Source organism: Thunnus thynnus, chromosome 8, assembly GCF_963924715.1.
Source record: "Thunnus thynnus chromosome 8, fThuThy2.1, whole genome shotgun sequence".
Taxonomy (NCBI): domain Eukaryota; kingdom Metazoa; phylum Chordata; class Actinopteri; order Scombriformes; family Scombridae; genus Thunnus; species Thunnus thynnus.
Window position 1 is genome coordinate 1,175,702 of NC_089524.1, and position 19,942 is coordinate 1,195,643.

At 41.3% G+C, this 19,942-nt stretch overlaps 2 protein-coding genes across 2 annotated transcripts in view; one reads left to right on the forward strand and one right to left on the reverse strand.

Annotated features, from left to right (window-relative positions):
* The window catches only part of apc2 (APC regulator of WNT signaling pathway 2), a 47,712-nt gene extending 32,193 nt beyond the window's left edge, over positions 1–15,519 (forward strand). Inside the window, exons 8-14 of the mRNA XM_067596029.1 lie at positions 8–106; positions 1,770–2,166; positions 2,845–2,943; positions 3,026–3,165; positions 4,232–4,426; positions 6,029–6,243; positions 7,160–15,519. Of these exons, the coding sequence (XP_067452130.1) occupies positions 8–106; positions 1,770–2,166; positions 2,845–2,943; positions 3,026–3,165; positions 4,232–4,426; positions 6,029–6,243; positions 7,160–12,695 (6,681 nt within the window). The 3' untranslated portion in view covers positions 12,696–15,519. The remainder of the gene's footprint in view (positions 1–7; positions 107–1,769; positions 2,167–2,844; positions 2,944–3,025; positions 3,166–4,231; positions 4,427–6,028; positions 6,244–7,159) is intronic.
* Positions 15,520–15,586: 67 nt separating this feature from the next.
* On the reverse strand, positions 15,587–18,898 carry c8h19orf25 (chromosome 8 C19orf25 homolog). The gene is made up of 3 exons (XM_067596042.1): positions 18,707–18,898; positions 17,660–17,821; positions 15,587–17,173 (listed from the first exon to the last, which is right to left on the reverse strand). The coding sequence occupies exons 2-3, from the start codon at positions 17,799–17,801 to the stop codon at positions 16,989–16,991; spliced, it is 327 nt and encodes a 108-aa protein (XP_067452143.1). The 5' UTR covers positions 17,802–17,821; positions 18,707–18,898; the 3' UTR covers positions 15,587–16,988.
* Positions 18,899–19,942: the final 1,044 nt, after the last annotated feature.

Here is a 19,942-nt window from a genome sequence, read left to right on the forward strand (position 1 = left end):
TGTGCAGCTGTCCGGTGCAGAGAAGCCTCCTGCTGGAGAACCGGAGAACAACACGTCATCAGCTGCAGCTGCAGGAACAGAAGCTGCTGCAGACGGAGGCAGCAAGGTACCGAAATCAATTCATATGAAACATATTCACATTTATGTTACCTTTATTTTACCTGAAAAAGAACCAACTTACCAACATTATCAAACTCTTTGACACATTTTCTCTTTCACAAAATGTTCGTAAACAAGCGTCAATGAAAGTTAAAAATTAAGTTGCAGTTGGAAATAAAGAAACTGGAGAAGGATATAAATACAGTGGAAATCACTTAGTGATCACGTCTGTCCAGGTCAAACATCACTATAATATAACGAATAATAATAATGATAATAGAGGTACTGAATTTTATTGACTGTTTCATAATACAGTACAGCTGTTTCAAACGCATTGTGAGCATTTTTGAAGCAGCAGGTTCTGACTTTTGCCAGCGACAAGTTCCTTCTTTTCCCGGCAGCAGAACAGCCGAAGAGAGCAGTGAATGTTGCTCACTATAAGCAGTTAATACTGTACACATTTAAACACAGCAGAGGGACATGGTTTAGCCTTTATTTAATTTTCTTTTTGTCTTCACAGCTTGAACGAAATGAGTGAATGAATAAATAAATAACCTTTTAAATAAAAGGGTCCAGTCCAATACTAGAGTGACCACGAATAAAATGGGGATTTACTTAAGTATTTTTGTAAAAGTCCCTCACAGTTCTTCTATTTTATGTTTCCTGAACACGCAGAAGTGATGCGAGTGTGAAAAGACACTTGATGGAACCATCTTTTGAGAGTCTGTTTCCGTCTGTCGGACATTCTTTGACACACAGCTGAGTTAAGTTAACTAACCTGCCACGGAGCAGCTAGTTCTGCTGACTAAGTCACCATGGTTACCATGGTTACTGAGCTGGGACTCATATAAGCCGCAGTGATGGAACGGAGCTCTCACTTAAATTAGCGATGCTTATTGAAATAAGCCAGACTATCCCGTTAGCAGCTTGATGGAACACCACCCAGGAAAACCTCATTGAGGTTAAGAATCTCTTTTGCAAGTTTCAGACAAACAACATAAAAACACACAAACCTGTCACAACCTGCCAAAACATGTCTTTGTTCCAGCATCTCAAATATGATAATTTAATGCTTTTCTTTGTCATACATGATAATAAACTGAATATTTTTGGTTTTGGACTGTTGTTTGGAGAAAACAAGACATTTAAAGACCCTGGATTATAAAGGGCATTTTTTTACTATTTTCTGACATTTTACAGACAAAATCAATCATGAAAATAATCGTTAGTTGCTGTTTTAATTACAGTTATAATCAGTTTTTGTTTATTTTCCTTCATTGTTTTATTACATCAACTTTTGTAGTTTTAAATGCATGCACATATAAGAAAAAATCTTTTTAAAGTAATAACATAACTTTTACCACAAATAATTGAGTTTGAGAAAATAATCTGTATTTTATAAAACTACAATTTCCACAATGAAGTTTCAAGTTTCTGCAAGTTGATTTTCGTAGAAATTAACTGTAACCAACAGCTTCCTGTTAATCTAAAAACCAATGACTGATTTGAAAAATGATGAGCAGTGATGTAAATGTAAACTGGGGGCTTAAATGTGAAACTGGTAGAATAGTCCTTAAATACTGTTTCTCCAGTAGTACTACAAATGATAATAATGTAATGATGGCTGTAAACCGGTGAATGAGAAAGGTTGTTGACATTTGACCCTTCAGGTGGAGATGGTGTTCTGGCTGCTCTCCATGCTGGCTAACAGAGATAAGGAGGAGATGTCCAGGACTCTGCTGGCCCTGTCCAGCTCCCAGGACAGCTGTATCGCCATGAGAAAGTCCGGCTGTGTCCCCCTGCTGGTCCAGATCCTGCATGAAGCTCCTGGCGGGACTGGAGAGACAGCGGCAGGCGGCACAACGGCAAGCTGCAGTCGTGAGGCAAAGTCCAGGGCGAGCGCCGCCCTGCACAACATCATCTACTCCCAGCAGGATGAGGGCCAGGCCCGCTGGGAGATGAGGGTGCTGCACATGCTGGAGCAGATCCGGACCTACTGCGACAGCGGCTGGGACTGGATCGAGAGCCACACCGAGACACCGTCACCCGGAGGAACCAAAACCACTGGTGAGTCAAGTTCCCTCTAAACCCAGAGAGCCCAAACCCAACGGTTAGTCAAGTTCCCTCTAAACCTAAACCTCCCTCTAAACTGTAAAGAACCAAAACCGCTGTTTACTACTACAAACATCTGAACTACATCTGAACTCAAAAGAGCCAAAATTACTTGTGAATGAAGTAACCTCAGAACCCAGAGAACCCAAAACTTCAAGTGAGTAAAGTTCCTTCTAAGCCCAGAGAACCAAAAACAAGGGGTCATTCCCTATCAACCTAAACTTCCCTCTTAACTCAGAGAACCGATAGGGAGTCAAGTTCCCTCTGAATCCAGAGAACCCAAAGAACCCCAAACTACCAGTGAGTCAGGTTCCCCCTGAAGCTGAAGGAACCAAAACCACAGATTACTCACTGGTAGTTTTGGCTCCTTCAGGCTCAGATGCAGTTTGACTAAAGTTCCCTCTAAACCTAAAGGAACCAGAGAACCCAAAACCATTAATGATAGTTTCTCCACACCAGAAGGAACTAAAACCACCGCTGAGTAACGTTCCCTCTAAACCTGAGCAAACCAAAACCAGACGTTTACAAAACTGCAGAAACTGTGACAGAAAACCACAAGTAAGACAACATAAACTAAAGAAATATTCAGTTTCCTCACCTCTATTTCCTTCCGTTCTTGTTTCTCCTCTGCAGACATTCCTGAGCCTGTCGACCCTCAGATCTGTCAGGCCATGTGCGCCATCATGAAGCTTTCCTTTGAAGAGGAGTACCGACGCGCCATGAATGAATTAGGTTTGTGAAACGCCAAAATGTGCCACTAAAACTTTAACATTTAATCAGGTTCAGCTGCTGAGAGTTTCATGTTGTCTTCTAGGCGGTCTGCAGGTGGTGGCAGATCTGATCCACCTGGACCAGGAAATGTACGGCATGCAGAACGACCCCATCAACATGGCGCTGCGCCGCTACGCAGGAATGGCTGTGACTAACCTCACCTTTGGAGACGTCGTCAACAAGGTACAGAGAGGCTTTTAAATGTAATGTAATTTTTCTCTCCGTGGCCTCATCCCATTCCTGTGCGAGATTTGAAATTTAGGGGATAAGAATTAACCACAAAACCCTGTCAGAAACACGTTACTCTATTTAGCATTTATAATCAGTATATAAACATTTAATAAATTGTTTATAACACATTAATGTAATTGTAAGTAGATAGAAGAAACCTGGATACTGTTATCATAATGGGAATATTAATAACCAGGTTTCTCCTGTTACATGTAAACACCATATCACAAATATGCAATGGTGGAAAGTAACTACTACTTTACTCAAGTACTGAACTTAAGTATAGTTTTGAGGTACTTGTACTATACTTGAGTATTTCCATGTGATGCTACTTTCTACATTTCAGAGGGAAATATTGTACTTTCTACTCCACTACATTTATTTGACAGCTTTAGTTACTTTTCAGATGAAGATTTGACACAATGGATAATATAACAAGCTTTTAAAATACAACACATTGTTAAAGATGAAACCAGTGGTTTCCAACCTTTTTGGCTTTTGACGTCTTACAAAAAGCAGTGTGTAGTCGGGGTCACATTTCACATGTCTATGAGTTGTTAACAGCTCCACCAAATAGTGATTTTTCCCTCTAAACTTCTCACATGCTTTCATTTCAATAAATGTTCAAATGATCCAATATTTCAGCAAAAATCAAAGATTAGAGAAAAAGTCCAAAAACTGAAAACAGATTTGTGTATCAGAACTTTGTTTTTTCTTCTTTCCTCTCCCATTAATCATCTCACCACCCCTCAGATTTATCTGCTGACCCTTTGGAGGGGCCCGACCCCTAGGTTGGGAACCACTGGACTAAACTAGCTAACTGTATATAAAGTAGTGGAAACTAGCTCCACCTCCAGCAGCTACAACAGTAACATGCTGCTCTAACACTGATGCTTCATTATTAATAATCTAATGATGTCATATATAATAATATATCAGTCAGAGGAACCAAACCACTACTTTTACTGCAATACTTTAACTGGTTTGTGTGTTTAACCTCCACCTCGTCCTCCTGCAGGCCACTCTGTGCTCGAAGAAGAGCTGCCTGCAGGCTTTGGTGGCCCAGCTGGGCTCAGACAGCGAGGAGCTGCACCAGGTGGTCTCCAGCATCTTGAGGAATCTGTCCTGGAGGGCCGACATCAGCAGCAAGAAAGTCCTCAGAGACATTGGCTGTGTGTCTGCACTGATGACCTGCGCCCTGCAGGCCACAAAGGTAACAAACACAAACCATGTTTTCCTAGTTTTTTATCCTTGGGTTGTTTCTTTTATCCTAAAGAACTCCCTAAAACAATTTAAAGAAACAGTTCACCACCTCTGTTTGTTAGAGGGAGATGGATATCAATATGTCCCAGCAAGAAACTTTGGACAGAAGGTTTGAATTTTGGACAGAGCCAGACTATGGGCTCTTCTCATTTCTCTATCTTGTGCCTCCTCGTCTCCTCTCTCCTCTGTCCTCCTGAAATTGATCTCAGCACGCAATGTTTAAGGATGTCTCAATTCCTGAATTGCATCTCAAGGAGAGAGGAGGCTTGCCGGAGGAGCTATGGGCGAGGATACACAGGTGTATCCTTTGCGAAGTTTTTTGGCACCTGTGACGCATAAAAGAGGTGTAACAGACATATGCACATATACCAACCATAAAATAGATAAAGGCTATATATATACAGTACTGTGCAAAGGTTTTAGGTACTAAAAGTAAAGTGAGAATGCTTTCAAAAATATTGCTATAAATTTTTTAACTTATCAGTTAACTTCTTACAAAGTTGTGTAAACAGCAGAGGCCTAAATTAAATCAATATTTGCTGTGAGCAGCTTTCCCTTTAAAACAGCAGCAGTTCTCCTCGGTTCACTTTAACAGATTTTCATGGTGACTTGCAGGCAGGTTGTTGTAACCATCCTGGAGAAAGAATGTTCTTCTGTGGATTTATTATTTAGGCCATCTTAGGTGCTTCTTCATGTTAATCCCAGATTGACTCCATGATGTTGAGATCAGGGCTCTGTGGGGTCAAACCATCTGTTGCAGGACTCATCATTCTTCTTGTTGCTGAAAATAGTTCTTTATAACTCTAGCTGTATGCTCGGGGTCATTGTCATGTCATGAATACATTTGGGACCTATCAGACACCTCTTTGTTGGTATTGCATAATGGATAAGAATCTAAACATCTAGGGTGCCTAAAACTTTGCACAGTACTGTATATTTATACATTCATATGTGTGTGCGTGTCAAATAAAAACTAACAATGTATGACATCCGTACATCTTTGTCACATTATGACACGTTGTGAATATACAAGTTGTCATGAACACTGTGATGCTCATCTGACAGAGATCATAAAATACAGCGGTAGACTATCAATCAATCAATCAATCAATTTTTATTTATAGACTATAACAAAACAATGGACAGATGATGCAGCTGTGCTGCACTTCATATTTAATTGACGTTGCTTTAGAATGACGGCTCCGAAACAAGGATGTCTTATTCTGTTAAATGCCTGTTGCCTCGACTCCTCTCTCCTCGTGTCTCTTCCTCGCCTCCTCCGCTCGCATCTCAGGTGGGAGGGACTAAGACACGAGCAGAGGAGGCGAGGAAACGAATTGAGGATGTAAAAACTGAGAAATGAGAGGAGGGGTAGGTGTTTCCCCCTCCTTCCAGTCTTTATGCTAAGCTAGGCTAACCACATCTCCATTCCTGCTAAACACACAGACACACATGAGATTGATATTAATTCCATCAAGCATCATACAACCACAATGTGTTTTTGTGTTTAGGATACGTGTGACTCAGATTGCCTTCTAAAACGTGTTTCCAGGAATCCACCTTGAAGAGTCTTCTGAGCGCTCTGTGGAACCTGTCGGCTCACAGCATTGACAACAAGGTGGCGATCTGTTCAGTGGACGGTGCTCTGGGCTTCCTGGTCAGCACGCTGACATACCGCTGTCAGACCAACTCGCTCGCCATCATCGAGAGTGGAGGAGGAATCCTCCGAAACGTGTCAAGTCTGGTCGCCACACGAGAAGACTACAGGTGTGTTTCAGAGACTCAGATACTGACTGTCACATCGAAGAAATATCTTACTTTTTGAAGTAGAGGTAAAGTAAAGGTATTTCCATTAATATACTAGATTTAATCCACTGATTCTGCTATTTTTACCACTATTACCCATTACCAAGTGCATTTTGAAGAATAGTGTTCAAGTAGCCTAAATTGTTTTTAAAATAAAACACTTTATTTGACAGATGAGAGATTAAGGATTGCAAAAATAAATACTCAGCATTTTGAAAAAGAAAAAAGCTGCTTTAAAAATGCTTTAACCAACTTATTACAAATAATCCAATGACAATTTTCCAGCGCATAACATACATTTTTGTGTACATTTTCTTATCTTCCAGGCAGCAAATTGCTCTCATTTATCCCAGTACTGTGTTAAAGTAAATTTGTAGAGAATGGTAATTTAATTGTTAGATAATCTATGAGAGTGACCATCCTCTCTTATTTAATTCTTGTCAGAGTTACATTGTTGTTTGATAAATAATGTAATGTAGATATTTCTAATCAACCTGCACATACCACTGCATTGAAATTACCATTTAATGTTGAACAAATGTTGAATGTTGACAATAAAGGCAGATACACTGTGATGTGAAAGATAAGATAACTGAAAAAAAATATTTTAATCTCTGCAAGTTGATGTTCATACGATAATGACATAAATGGAAACCAATGGCTGTATAGAAATAGGAAGAAAAACAAATTCTACGATATAAAAATTAAAACTACAGGATGCTTTGGAAAACGGCCAGGGATGATGTAAAGAATATGTGATTTGCAGTAAATTTGGCTAAAACTGCTATGGTACTTCAATAACTTAAGTAAATAAGTAGCAATTTGTTCTGCTGGACATAAAAAATGTTAAAATGTGTGCTCCTTTCTTTCTATGCAGGCAAATCCTCAGGGACCACAACTGTCTCCAGACTCTGCTGCAGCACCTGCGCTCCCACAGCCTGACCATAGTGAGCAACGCCTGCGGGACTCTCTGGAACCTTTCTGCCCGAAGCCCAAAAGACCAGGAGCTGCTGTGGGACCTTGGGGCTGTTAGCATGCTACGCAACCTCATCCACTCCAAGCACAAGATGATAGCTATGGGTAGTGCTGCAGCTTTAAGAAACCTCCTCACCAATCGACCCCTGAAATATAAGGATGCTGCTGTCGTATCCCCAGGCTCCTGCATGCCCTCGCTCTACATGAGGAAACAGAAGGCTCTGGAGGCTGAGCTGGATGCCAAGCACCTAGCAGAGACTTTTGATACCCTTGAGAAACAGAGCCCCAAGCATCTGAGCCTCAACAAGCCACTACGGCACATTGAGAGCCTGGCAAAGGATTATGCATCTGATTCTGGCTGCTTTGATGATGACGAAGCCCCAAATGTCTCCACTAGTCTAGATACTGGGAGTTTCTCTATGCTGTCTATGTTCCTCACCAACTCTAACTTCCTGCAAAACCAGCCACGTAAGAGGGACAGCGAGCCTGAGAGAGATGTAGACCCTCCTCAGATGATGGAGAGGAGACATGCACCTCCCGACGATGTATCTGCTGCTGCTGAGAAGCTAGCTAAAAAGATCACCAATACAGTTGCCAAGATTGACAGGTTAGTGGAGGACATCACCATGCATACATCCTCGGAGGACAGCTTGAGCCTCAGCTCTGAGGACCACCTGGCGGATTGGCCTTACGGACTTGATGAACTTAATGAAGCCCGAGCCAAATCATGCTCCCCTTGCCGTCTGTCTGATACAAGCAGCTTAGCCCATAGAGAACGCCTCAATAGAGCCCATGCCCTTTTGCGCCTCAAAACTGCTCATACGAGCGTGTCCACAGACAGCCTCAACAGTGGCAGCACCAGTGATGGCTACTGTGGCAGCAAAGACCAGGTCCGCCCCGCCCCAAGAGCTCTAATCATGCAACAACGACCCAACCAGCTTGATCTCAAGGTGGCTCATCAAGAGTATCTTAATGTACGTCCTGCTGTGATGAATGAGACAAGCCAGCAAGATATTCCAGAGAGAGACTCTGTGGACAACAAAGATATTAAAGCTTTAGAGCTCAGCAGCACAGATGCAGAAAAGAACCAGGATCCAGCTGTACAAACACCCGTCAGTGTATCCACTAAAGTCTCCTCTGATGTCAGCATGACTTCCATCAAGCTGTCTCCCTCTTATCAACAGGTACCACTCATTCAGAGTGTGGCCAAATTCGGTGTAGCAAAGACAGCGATCAATGTTCAGGCTGCCCAAGCAATGAGGAGGCAAGCCTGGGTACCCACTGTGATGACTGGGGGGAGTATTACAAAATTTTCTCCAATGACATCCACAAGAAGCCCAACCATTGGAACGATGGAGACGGTCCAGAAATACTCAGTGGAAAACACGCCAATCTGCTTCTCCCGCTGCAGCTCACTCTCCTCCCTCTCTTCTGGTGATGGAGCGCTGGATGGACAAAGTGATAATGAGCTTGAGAGTGACTCATCATTAGAAATCATTGAAGTGGAGGATGGAGAAGTGGTGAAGAGACCTGACGAGGACGAGACCTTGGAGGATCTGAGTGACAGCCAGCTGCTGATGACTGACTCAAAAACCTTCCCAAGCAAAGAGACGGGTCCCATTGAGATCCCCTGTCCTGCTAAAAGGGAAAAGGTGTTTCTTAGGGGGGCCTCACCAGCTATACCTGAAGACAGATCTCCATCCAGTTCATCTGAGAACTACATCCATGAGACGCCCCTGGTAATGAGTCGCTGTAGCTCAGTCAGTTCGCTGGGTAGCTTTGAGTCTCCATCTATTGCCAGCTCAATTCAAAGTGATCCCTGTAGTGAGATGATTGATGGAACAATAAGCCCTAGTGATCTTCCTGACAGCCCAGGGCAAACAATGCCTCCTAGTCGAAGTAAGACTCCATGTTGCGTTGAGTCAAATGGACCAGAAGCACAGGGAGCAGGATTAGCAGGTCAGTGGGAAAGCAGCCTGCGAAAGTTCATGGAGATTGCAGACTCCAAAGAGAGGTTTAACCTTCCTCCTGACCTGGACACCATGATCTACTTCACTGTGGAAAAGCCCACCGAGAATTTCTCTTGTGCTTCGAGCTTGAGTGCTTTGCCACTTCATGAACACTACATACAGAAAGATGTGGAGCTGAAATTGACCCCCTTACTGCAGCAAAATGACAAAAATCTTCCTTTCCCCGATGAGGATGAGAAAGGACTTGACCACGGTGAGAGATATAGTGAAGGCAACTCGGATGACGACATAGAAATCTTAAAGGAATGCATCAACTCAGCAATGCCATCCAAGTTCAGAAAAGTAAGACCTTCCTTGATGACCACAATACCTCCTCATATTCTCAATTCCCAGATCCGAAAACCAATACATCTTCCAGTGTACATGATGCTTCCAAATGGCAAAACTCAAATGTGTGCTGGGAGGAGAATTGTCATCCCACAGAAGGACTTAAAATTTGATGATTCATCCTTCACTGATTCTGCAGAGGGTACACCTGTCAACTTCTCCAGCACAACATCACTAAGTGACGAAACACTTCAGTATCCAATGAAGGAAAGGGGCGCCAAGGACTGCACAGCTAAAGGTATTAACAAGCAAGAATTGCTTGATGATGAGGCAAAGAGGATTGAGGACTTGAGGATATTCTCACACTTTCACAAACCAAACAGGATGAACTACCCACCTGAGATTCAAATGAACAGAACAACCAAACATGTCATTCCCACTCAGAGGGTGCTGATGCAGAGCAAAGAGGTAGCTGATAGAGTTGCTAGCCAAAGAAATCGTGATCAGTCTCCCAATCAACAAAAGAAGAGGCAAGGCCCTGTCAGGAAACTGGAACTCCCCGTCATCAAGCAAAACACAGAAGGTAACCTTAATCTGGGATCACAAAAAAGAAACACAGTCTTTAAACAAATGACACATTCATCAGAGGAGAGTAACTGCTTCTACGATGATGAAAATGACGAAGAAACAACAAAACAACTGAGTAGAAAACAGATCAGGGAGGCAAGTAGGAATACTCTCTCTCGGAGCATGACAAATATTGGCAGGATTGATAATTCCCAAGCAAAGCACAGAGGGTTTCACAGAATAAAACAAAACCTAATAAAAGATGAAACTCTGGCATGTTACTCACTCAGCTCTTCTCTAAGTTCACTGAGTGATGCTGAGTTTGAGGATCATAAATCAAAAGCTCAACAAATATGGTACAAAAACAGACACAACAAAACACTGAACATGATGCAACAAACAAAGCCTATGAACATTCACAGCCAGTATGAAGAGCAAAGCTCACCAAGTTCTGTCAGCATGGATTCAGAGGATGACCTCCTTCAGAAATGCATAACGTCTGCCATGCCAAAGCAGAGACGGAAGCTGGCTGCCAGGAAGAAGAAAGCAGAGAATGCTCAAAAACAAAAGGCCTCTGATGGGTGGGACATGGATGAGGAAATGGACAGTGATGATACGGCATGGGATAAAGATTCAGACCTCAATAGCGTTGAATGGAGAGCCATACAGGAAGGTGCTAATTCTGTTGTCACTGGTCTGCAGGCATCAAAGTCTCAAGAGCCATCCTCTGAAGAGACCGAATCAGTCTTGTCATTCATGTCAACATCCAGCTTCACACCCAAAGAAAAGAAGTTTGCTAAAGACAAAAAAGCAAACAAACCTCTGGACTTCGCACAGCGCAAGCCAGTTCCAAACTTGCCAGTGGTTTTCAGAGGCAGGACAGTGATCTATACACCGAAAAAAGAGGAAGCTCCATCACAAAGACCTCCACCCAGGAAAGTACCAACCAAGACAGATGCTCCAAAGAACCCAAACCTTGCTCAGCACAGATCAAAGAGTCTTCACCGATTAGGCAGACCCCAGGACATAGAGCTGTCTTTGCCAAAGAGGAGCTCTACTCCACCTCCAAGGATACCAAAAAGTTCATCCTCTGGATCATCTCAAAGCTCTACGCCATCCAGGCAGTCACAGAAGAAGATAACATCCCCAATTCAGACAAATAAATCCATCCAGAAAAAGAATTCCACACCAGCTAGTAGCCCGCCGGTTAGTAGCCCCCCTGAAAGAAAGGGACGCTCTCCTTTTGTGAATCAAAATGAAAAATCCCCACCACCTAAAACCCAGAAGTCACCCGTCAGAATCCCTTTTATGCAAAATTCAGCAAGGCAAGCCAGACCTCTGTCGCCACTGGTAACTAACCAAACATCCGTCAGACAAAATCAGGTGAATGGGAAAAGGGTTCCACCCGCCAATCGATTTGACCTGGTGAGGATGACTTCAGTCCATTCAAGTGGTGGTGAGTCTGATAGAAATGGATTCTTCAGACAGCTAACGTTCATTAAGGAATCAAAGACTGTGCTAAGACGTGATGGCTCTGCACGCAACATGCCTGGGTCTCAGAATGGATCTCCCCGCAGAGCAGTTCCAGGAGCTTCGGCTGTCTTCCTCTGCTCGTCACGCTGTCAAGAACTTAAAGCAGCCGTGCAAAGCCAGAGAAGAATGCAAGGAAAAGGTCCAGGACAAGCACAGCAAGTCCAAAGGCCAGACTCTGGCCCTCAGAAGCAGGCAACAACCCTTTCTAGGGCAACCTCCAGTGAACGTGACCTGTCTGCAAGACGTCCAGCCAGGAGAACTAGCTCTGAAAGCCCTTGCAGAGTGGCTCAGAGGAATGGGCCTGGCAGAGTTTCTGGAGCAAAGCAGCAGCAAGACAAAGATAACTTTAAACGCCACGCCTCATCACCAAGCATAAACATACTGAGCCGAGTGACCAGCCGTTCTTCCCTCCGCTCTTCATCCTCTGATTCAAGTGGAAGAGCAAAGAGCGAGGATGATACAAAGAAAAAAGGGCAGAGATCTGCGTCTCGGCTAAATGACAGAGTCACCTGGAGGAGAATAAGGGATGAAGATGTACCTCAGATCTTGAAAAGCACTCTGCCAGCCAATGCATTACCTCTGGTGCCTTCTCCTGATGGGGAAAAGCCAAAGCCACCAGCTCTTCCAGGAAAACTGCCAACAATTCTGCTTGCATCACGCAAGACAAGTGATGCAACAGTCCAGACAGAAGATTTTTCGAATAAGACCAACTCAAGCACCTCTCCGACGGTAGAAACAGCTCCAGTGAGCTCAGAGGAAGTGGCAAGACTATCCCTCCTCAGAAAGTTCAGCGCCAACTCTGGGAGTAACCTCCAAGACGGAGATTCAGACAGCTCTCTGAGGAGCCACAGCACTGTTTCCATGGGAACATCAGATAGCCACGTGGGTGGAGTTGTTCATTTCCGCCAAGGATCTCCCAGCAAGGCCGCGAGAGTCACTCCATTCAACTACATCCCCAGCCCCATGGCCTGCTGCCTGCAAGACACACAGGGCCAGGCAGCCACAATCAATGAAAAGTCAGGGGAAAAGAGCGAGTCGTAGGACATTTCATGGATGACTAGACGACTACTGTGTTCCTTAATGAAACTCAGCACTCGGGTCAACAGACGAGGAGTGTGCTGGACCCTATACCTCGGGTATTGACCCTTTTCTTTCCCCTTTCACTATATTCAAGTTTGTGAACAATCGATCACAGCTTCCATCTACCATTCATAAAAGGTTGGATGTATGCACTGAGACAGCTCTGACATGAGCAGACCACCAAGAACATTGGGAGATGCATTTCAGAGAGAAAAATCTCACATGAAAAGGAAGTGAATCGTTTTCTACTTTTTTTTTGTATTTGTAGAATAATCATTGCCTGGTAGAGATGTAGTGAAAACATAAAGCAAAAGACAATTAACTCGATTTCAGCACACAAATCACCATCGGTCTCCTGGACAGAATCGATAAAATGAACAATATTATGCAAACTTTTGAATGACAATTCAGTTGGACTTTTATCTGAAAAGGTACGAACTGTGTCGGACTGTTGACAGACTCTCAAAAAGGACACAACAAACTGACATGTAAAGTATTTTTTACAGACAGTACATCAACGCTTTGGGCCTTTGCCTCACGACTCAGCTGAATATGATACACTGTTAACCTTTGCTGTTTCATACGGAGCCCAGTTTGGTTGAAGGGTACAATTTTGATAAAACACTCCTTCAAATTAATAGCGTTATCACCTTCAATCCATGTGTCCTTGTCCCTTCGACACTCGTGTTGTAGATTTTACACAATTTTTGTTTGATCTTGGACTAAGGTACCTGGATATACTATATTTTCCCCATTGAAACACGCTGTTGAGTTAGCATTGGCATCCCTTTAATGTATATTACAGGCTAACAGGTTTAAAACTGGATAATGTATGTTTGGGAACTCTTCATAGCTACAGATAGATGCAAAGAAGTTATGTCAGGCCATGATTTTTTTATTTAATAAGGTGCAAATTAATTTGATGGTACAAGTTAAATACCAACTAAAGGTTATTAATTTCAGGGGATGATTTATCACACAGTTTTCCCTTGACACCTACTGGACTCCATCATTGCTGCATAAAATATTATAGCAAATATGTCATTCTCCAAACTATCAGCTGATCCTGGGTAACTTCACACTCTCCTGTACTCTTTGTCTCAATCGGTATTGTAAATAACATGCAGATATACAAAATCTTCAAAGCTTCCTGGTGGGTAAAAGAATCTTGGTGTTGCTCCCTGACAGCATGCTAATATATTCACTGACTGTATACACACACACACCTGTTAACATTGTGGAAACTGGACGACAGTGTTGTCCAGTGGTAAAATACTTTCTAAAACCCAATCAGAGCATTACTAGCCATCTGTATTCTAGTGCTGCAAAGATTATAATGATATAAACTATCAGCGTAGATGAACAAAGCAACCACACGCCTCTGTTAATCGAATGTGATGACATATGTGTGTTTTTGCTACCGGATTCAGGAACTTCTGTTTTCTGTTGAGTATTTCCTGTCAGGAAACAAAAAGAGTTGATTTGATGACGGTTATTCCTCTGGAAGTCTTTATAACGTGTTAATAACTGCTTAAATGTGTTGCCGTAAAAGTAGTGATAGGTCAAGAAGTCGAATATTAAGACGATGAATATTCTCTGTAGTCGTACCATCACTCTTTCATGTGTGTTCAGAGATCAAAGACAGCAGAGTGCTGGACCGAACAAAGATTAATCTACATTAAGGGGCAATTTAGTCATAAAAACAAGGTTTTTGTATTTACTGATACCACCCTACTGTATTCCCAAAGCATGTTTTCAGTATGAGTAAAACCCAAGTAGCTTTTGAATGCTGGCCATTTTACGATATCAAAGTGATACTCACCAAAACCAAATCAAATATTCACCCAATATACTGCATATGGGTTCAAATAAGGGTCAATAAGTGTTTGAGCGTGTGAATTGATTTTAGGAAATAATCTCAGTGCTTGTGTTTGTATATTTGTGCACAAATGATATCAATGGTGAGGTTTTTTGGCCTGATGGCAGGGCCAAAATTTGTACCTTTAACTTAAATATGTGTAACGTGAGTGTCATTCATAATGTTGGAACTTGAGTGCTGGGTTTCACAGATTTCTGCTTTTAAAGATGTAATACTTGATGAAATTGAACCCCATTCAGTAATTATCTCTCAAGAATAGAACAAAAAAGACATTCTCATGTTTTTTCTACAATTCCAAATCCTTTCACAGGTCTGAAGCATAATATAGAAACACAGGCTTTGAAATTATTTCTGATCACTTCATTTTCAAGTTCAAAATCTTATTGACTCCTATTTAAACCCAAAACTGTAGGTGTGAAAGGTCGGAAGTACAAACTTTGTAGTTTGATCCTCAGAAGACAGATTTTGGGTGGAGAAACACTGTTAATCCAGTTTAAACCAGTATAGATGAAAGTCTTTACAGGGAATTTGGGACCATTTTTAAATCCCTTCAGAAGGTCCTGGAAGTTTGTCCGCCATCACTGTCAGCGGCCTTGTTCACGCTGGAGACAAGTTTCTGGATGAATTTTAAATCAAACTTCTTGTCTACATTTAGCGATTACTTGTTCCAGTTCACAAACTGAAAAACTAATTATTCATTCGGAAAAATAGAATTTGTGCATGTGACCGAATCAGACATTTAGATTAAGATTATGATACAAGACTGCATCGAGGTCAGTTTTCCCAGCAGTCAATGCGTGAACGAGGCCACAGAAACATTATGGTGCCATGTGAAATAGGCGAAGCAACAGAGGTGTGTCATTATAAATGTTTTCATCCAATAAAAAGTGACGTGTTTCATTAAAAGTGTGGGCTTTCTTTCAAACAGACGCAGGTGTTAAAGTGTGGAAAAGAACTGAAAGGCATGACATCATCAATATGCTGCTTTTTATTAAATGTTCAATTACAACTTGCAAATGTGAATCTATGACGGTGTGTTAAGACTGAAGTGAAGAGAATTTCACGGATTGCAAATGAAGAAGTATTGTAATACATTTGAGTTGAAAACAGTCGTTAAATCAGCTGTTTGAGGCGAATTAACTCTAAAAAAAATGTCCTTCATGAACCCACCTGAACAAACATCGGACAAGCTTTATGGTGCAACGGCTGAAATTACTGCAACTAACATTTATTTTCTCAATTGTTTGGTTGATGAAATACTAAAAAATAGCAACCAATGATGTCTTCAATGTGCTTGTTTTGTCCAATGAACAGAAACTAAAGATATTCAGTTGACTGTTATATATGTTGAAGAAAAAGAGCAAATCACATTTAAGAAAATGTAAAATGACTGAAACAAATAATCAATCATCAAAATAGTTGCAGATTAATTTTCTGTCTATTGATTAATCGACTAATCATTGCAGCTCTATATCAATTATTCTACTGATAAAATATCTCAGTGACAGTTCTGATATTTGACTGAAACTTTATCAAGTATTACTACCAAAATCTTTGTGTTTAGAGCTTCTAAAATATGAGTTTTCACTTTCTTTCCTTTATTTCATAACAATACATATTGAACAGTGTTTTACTGACTGTTGGCCAAAAGAAATAAGCAATTTTACCATCACTTCAGGCTCTGGTAACTGGTCATTATTGCAGAAATTTTACATACTGAATAATTTCTAGAAACTATTAATCATTTATCAAAATAGCGGGCAATTTATTTTCCATCTATTGACTAATTGATTGGTTATTTCAGCTCTAAAGACAAAAGTTTTCATTTACTTTACAGCTGCAACCAATGTTTACTTTCATGATCGATTCATCTGCCAATTATTTTGTTGACTAATCATTTTGTCTATAAAATATCAGAAAATAATGAAAAATGTCCATTATAATTTCTTTGAGCCCAATGTGACATCTTCAAATGTCTTGATTTGTCTGATTCAGTTTACTATCATGTTTGACAAAGAAAAGCTTAAAGTCTCACATCTGAAAAGCTGCAATAAGTAAATTTTTGACTTTTTCCCTTTAAAAAAATGGCAAATGATTATTCGATTATCATATTAGTTGTAGTTTATTCATTTTCAGTCAGTTGATGAATCATTGCAGCTTTGCTTGTCAGCTTAACACACCACTAAAGTCTTTCAGTCCCATTAATGCATCACACACACACAGATTTCACTGGTGGGGTCAGAGGTCACAGGTCAGGTGACACCGGAGCTCCTGAAGCTCTGTCAGGTTCAGGAATCAAACCTGTGAGCTGTAGTTTACAGAAACAGTCAACACTGTTTAAAAAGTCTCGTTCAGAGAAGGAGAGTCTAGTGCGGTCAGAGCGTTCGACCTTTGACCTCTGCCACGTCTTCTTGCAGCCGCTCGCCCGCCGCTCGCAGCTCCTCTCTCTGCTTCAGCAGCCGCTCTCGAGCCTCCTGCAGCCGCTCGTTCAGCTCCAGATACTCACGACATTGCTGGAACTTCAGCTCCACGTCGCTGTCTGGGGACGGCCGCGACGAGTCTGAGGAGGGAGCAGGACAACGTTCAGAAAACACAAGAGCAACGTTCAGGTAACAAAGATCGGTCAGTAAACTATAGGAGAACAAGAGGAGAACAACTGGGGAACGTTCAGTAAACTACAGGAGAACCATTTTACACAGAACAAACCTTTTAACCTCGTTATTCTAATAACCTGAGTTTTAAGAACCTTGTGAGTCTTTGGTACAACTTTCTAATGTTTCTACTGTTAATAAACCGGAACATTTCAGATAAACATCATTAAAAAGCACGACTACAACATGTTCATGTTCTGTTTGTAGATCTTTTTCAGTTTGCTCCATTGCAGACTTAAGATCCTTTATTACTCTATAATCTGGTTTTATCTTTTTAATTTTCCTGCACTTTTTATGTGTGTGTTGTATCAATGATGAATAATCAGGTCTGCTTTATTAATTATTACCAGGCTGTCAATCAGCCCCCAACTTTTAAATGCATTTTATGGACGCACCTTGTCCGGTTTTTTCCAGGACGCTGAAGACCGGGTCGTTGGGGGCGGCTCGGTCGATGTCCTCCAGGATCTGGTCCACGGTGGGGGGGTTGGGACGGCTGGGCAGCACCACCCGCTTCTTACTTTTAGCGACGATATTCATTCTGCTGCTTTCTCCTGCATCTGAATTATGATTTACATTAAGTATTTGAAGTATTAGGTATGTTTTTATTAATATATAGTATACATGTGTATTCCTGACATATACATATATATATATTATTTTGGATATTGGTGAAGGACTTATAATTAATCTAAATATATAGCTATATATATTTTGTGTGATATCCGTCCATCTGCAGGTCTGTGAGTGAAGCAACTGAACAAATTTATGATTTAAGACACGTTTGGAAAATTAACTTTGACAATTTAGCATCAAAATAAACATGAAACAGAGAGACAGCTGCAGCTGTTCCAGGTTTTCCGTGTTTAAATCGGTTCACTAAGACTAAATAACTGCCTCTAACATTCAATAGTCACATTAACTATCATGCTAATTTAAAATCAATGTCTTATTTTTCACTGTGTACTAATTAATCTTCCCAAAGACCGGAAGGTCTCTGACACGGAGAAACTCTTCTGTTCATTTAAGCATTACATTAAGATTAAATAACGTGTGGATGGATGTTCACAGCTAGCTGGACATGGATCAAAATATATTTCCGATTAACTCCTACTTTCTCTCGCCAATCAAAGAATCAATGAGGAAGACCCCACTTCATGAATAATTAAACCTGCTTCTCTTTCTGACAGTCATGTTCCAGCCGCTGAGAGAAAACCCCGCTGACTAGCTAGTTCAATCAGTTCAAATGTGGTTATTTGTTGCAGCCTGGTGAAATATTTATAAGCCGAATTCAACAATAAGTCCTTTAGTTTCATATGAGGTCTTCGGCAATGACATGAAATAACTTAACATTTGTCGATAAGCAGTTATATGTAGAGTCTGCAAACTGTTAAATGGAGTTCGGCTTCATGGTTTAACAGGCCGGCAGGATCATCAGTGCTCACCGGAGTTTAGTCGTCCTGGTCCCGCTTCTCTGCTGCAGCGCACCGCGGAATAAGTTCATCGACAAATTCTGATAATTGAGAGAAAAGTCTGATCAGCAAATTCTAAACTGAAGGTTTCTGGATGGACGTCAAACACAACACGACACGTCCAACATGTCAACGTGCTCCTGCCACGTCAGTACGTCGACGCACAGAAGCCACGCCCCTCCAGGAACGTGTCTTTTTTGCGGTGGTTTTTTGCTTTAAAGAATTTATTTTAATAGGCCTATATAACCACCAACATGCCCATTTCAAGTCAAAATGTCTTAATAGCATAAACAACAATAAAGTGAATCATGTAATCATTCCTGTTTTTATTAAATTTTAATGAATGTATTATAAGTAATGCACAATAATAACCACGCGGTTAAAGGACAGGTTCACAGTTTTTCCACTGTGTCTTAAAACAGCAGTCAGGTGTCCATATGAGCAGTGAAAGAGGTTTTCCTCGCTGATATCATTCCTCCTGTTCATACTGGATATTAAAAGATCCTTCAAATGTGCTTTCAATGGAAGTGATGGAGGCCAAAATCCACAGTGTGTCATTTAAAAGTCTGTGTGAAGCTTCTATTCAGCTTCAGCAGTCTGAGTTAGTCATATCAAGTGGATATCTGACACATTTACAGTCTTTTTAGCATCAAATTCCCTCTTTGTGTTTCCTCGGACAGTGTTTCCCTGTTGAGCTGCAGGTGGAAGTATAGTAACAAAAAGAGGAACTTTGGCACTAAAAAGACTGTAACGTTGAAAGATATCTACTTGATTTGACTCATTTGGACGCTGAAGCTTCATATTAGCTTCAGATAAACTTTTAACTGTGGATTTTGTCCTCCATCACTTCCATTGTAAGGTCATTATGAAGGGATCTTCTAATGGTCAGTATGAACAGGAGGACTGATTACAGCAAGAAAAACAGGTTTCTCTGTTCATTTGGGCTCCTGACTGTTGGTTTAAGACACACTTGAAAAATTGTGAACCTGTCCTTGAATCTAAATCTTGTGCTCACTCTTAAAGCCAGTTCATGCTTTCATACATTTCTGTCAGATACGTACAGACACTTAGCAGCTTCTCTGTCGCCCTCTGCTGGTTCAGTTTTTACAGTTCACAGACCTGCTGATGGACAGAGATAAAACCATCCACACTAAAGATATACAGACATATATTTGAATTAGCATATATGGCAGTATGTATAAGTCTTAC

What these genes read in the sequence shown, in the direction of transcription:
- c8h19orf25 (XM_067596042.1), bottom strand. Translation starts at nt 17,801, where the DNA reads ATGAATATCGTCGCTAAAAGTAAGAAGCGGGTGGTGCTGCCCAGCCGT. An exon ending in CCTGGAAAAAACCGGACAAG is followed by an intron (nt 17,174 to 17,659) that starts GTGCGTCCATAA and finishes CTCCCTCCTCAG; the next exon opens with ACTCGTCGCGGCCGTCCCCA.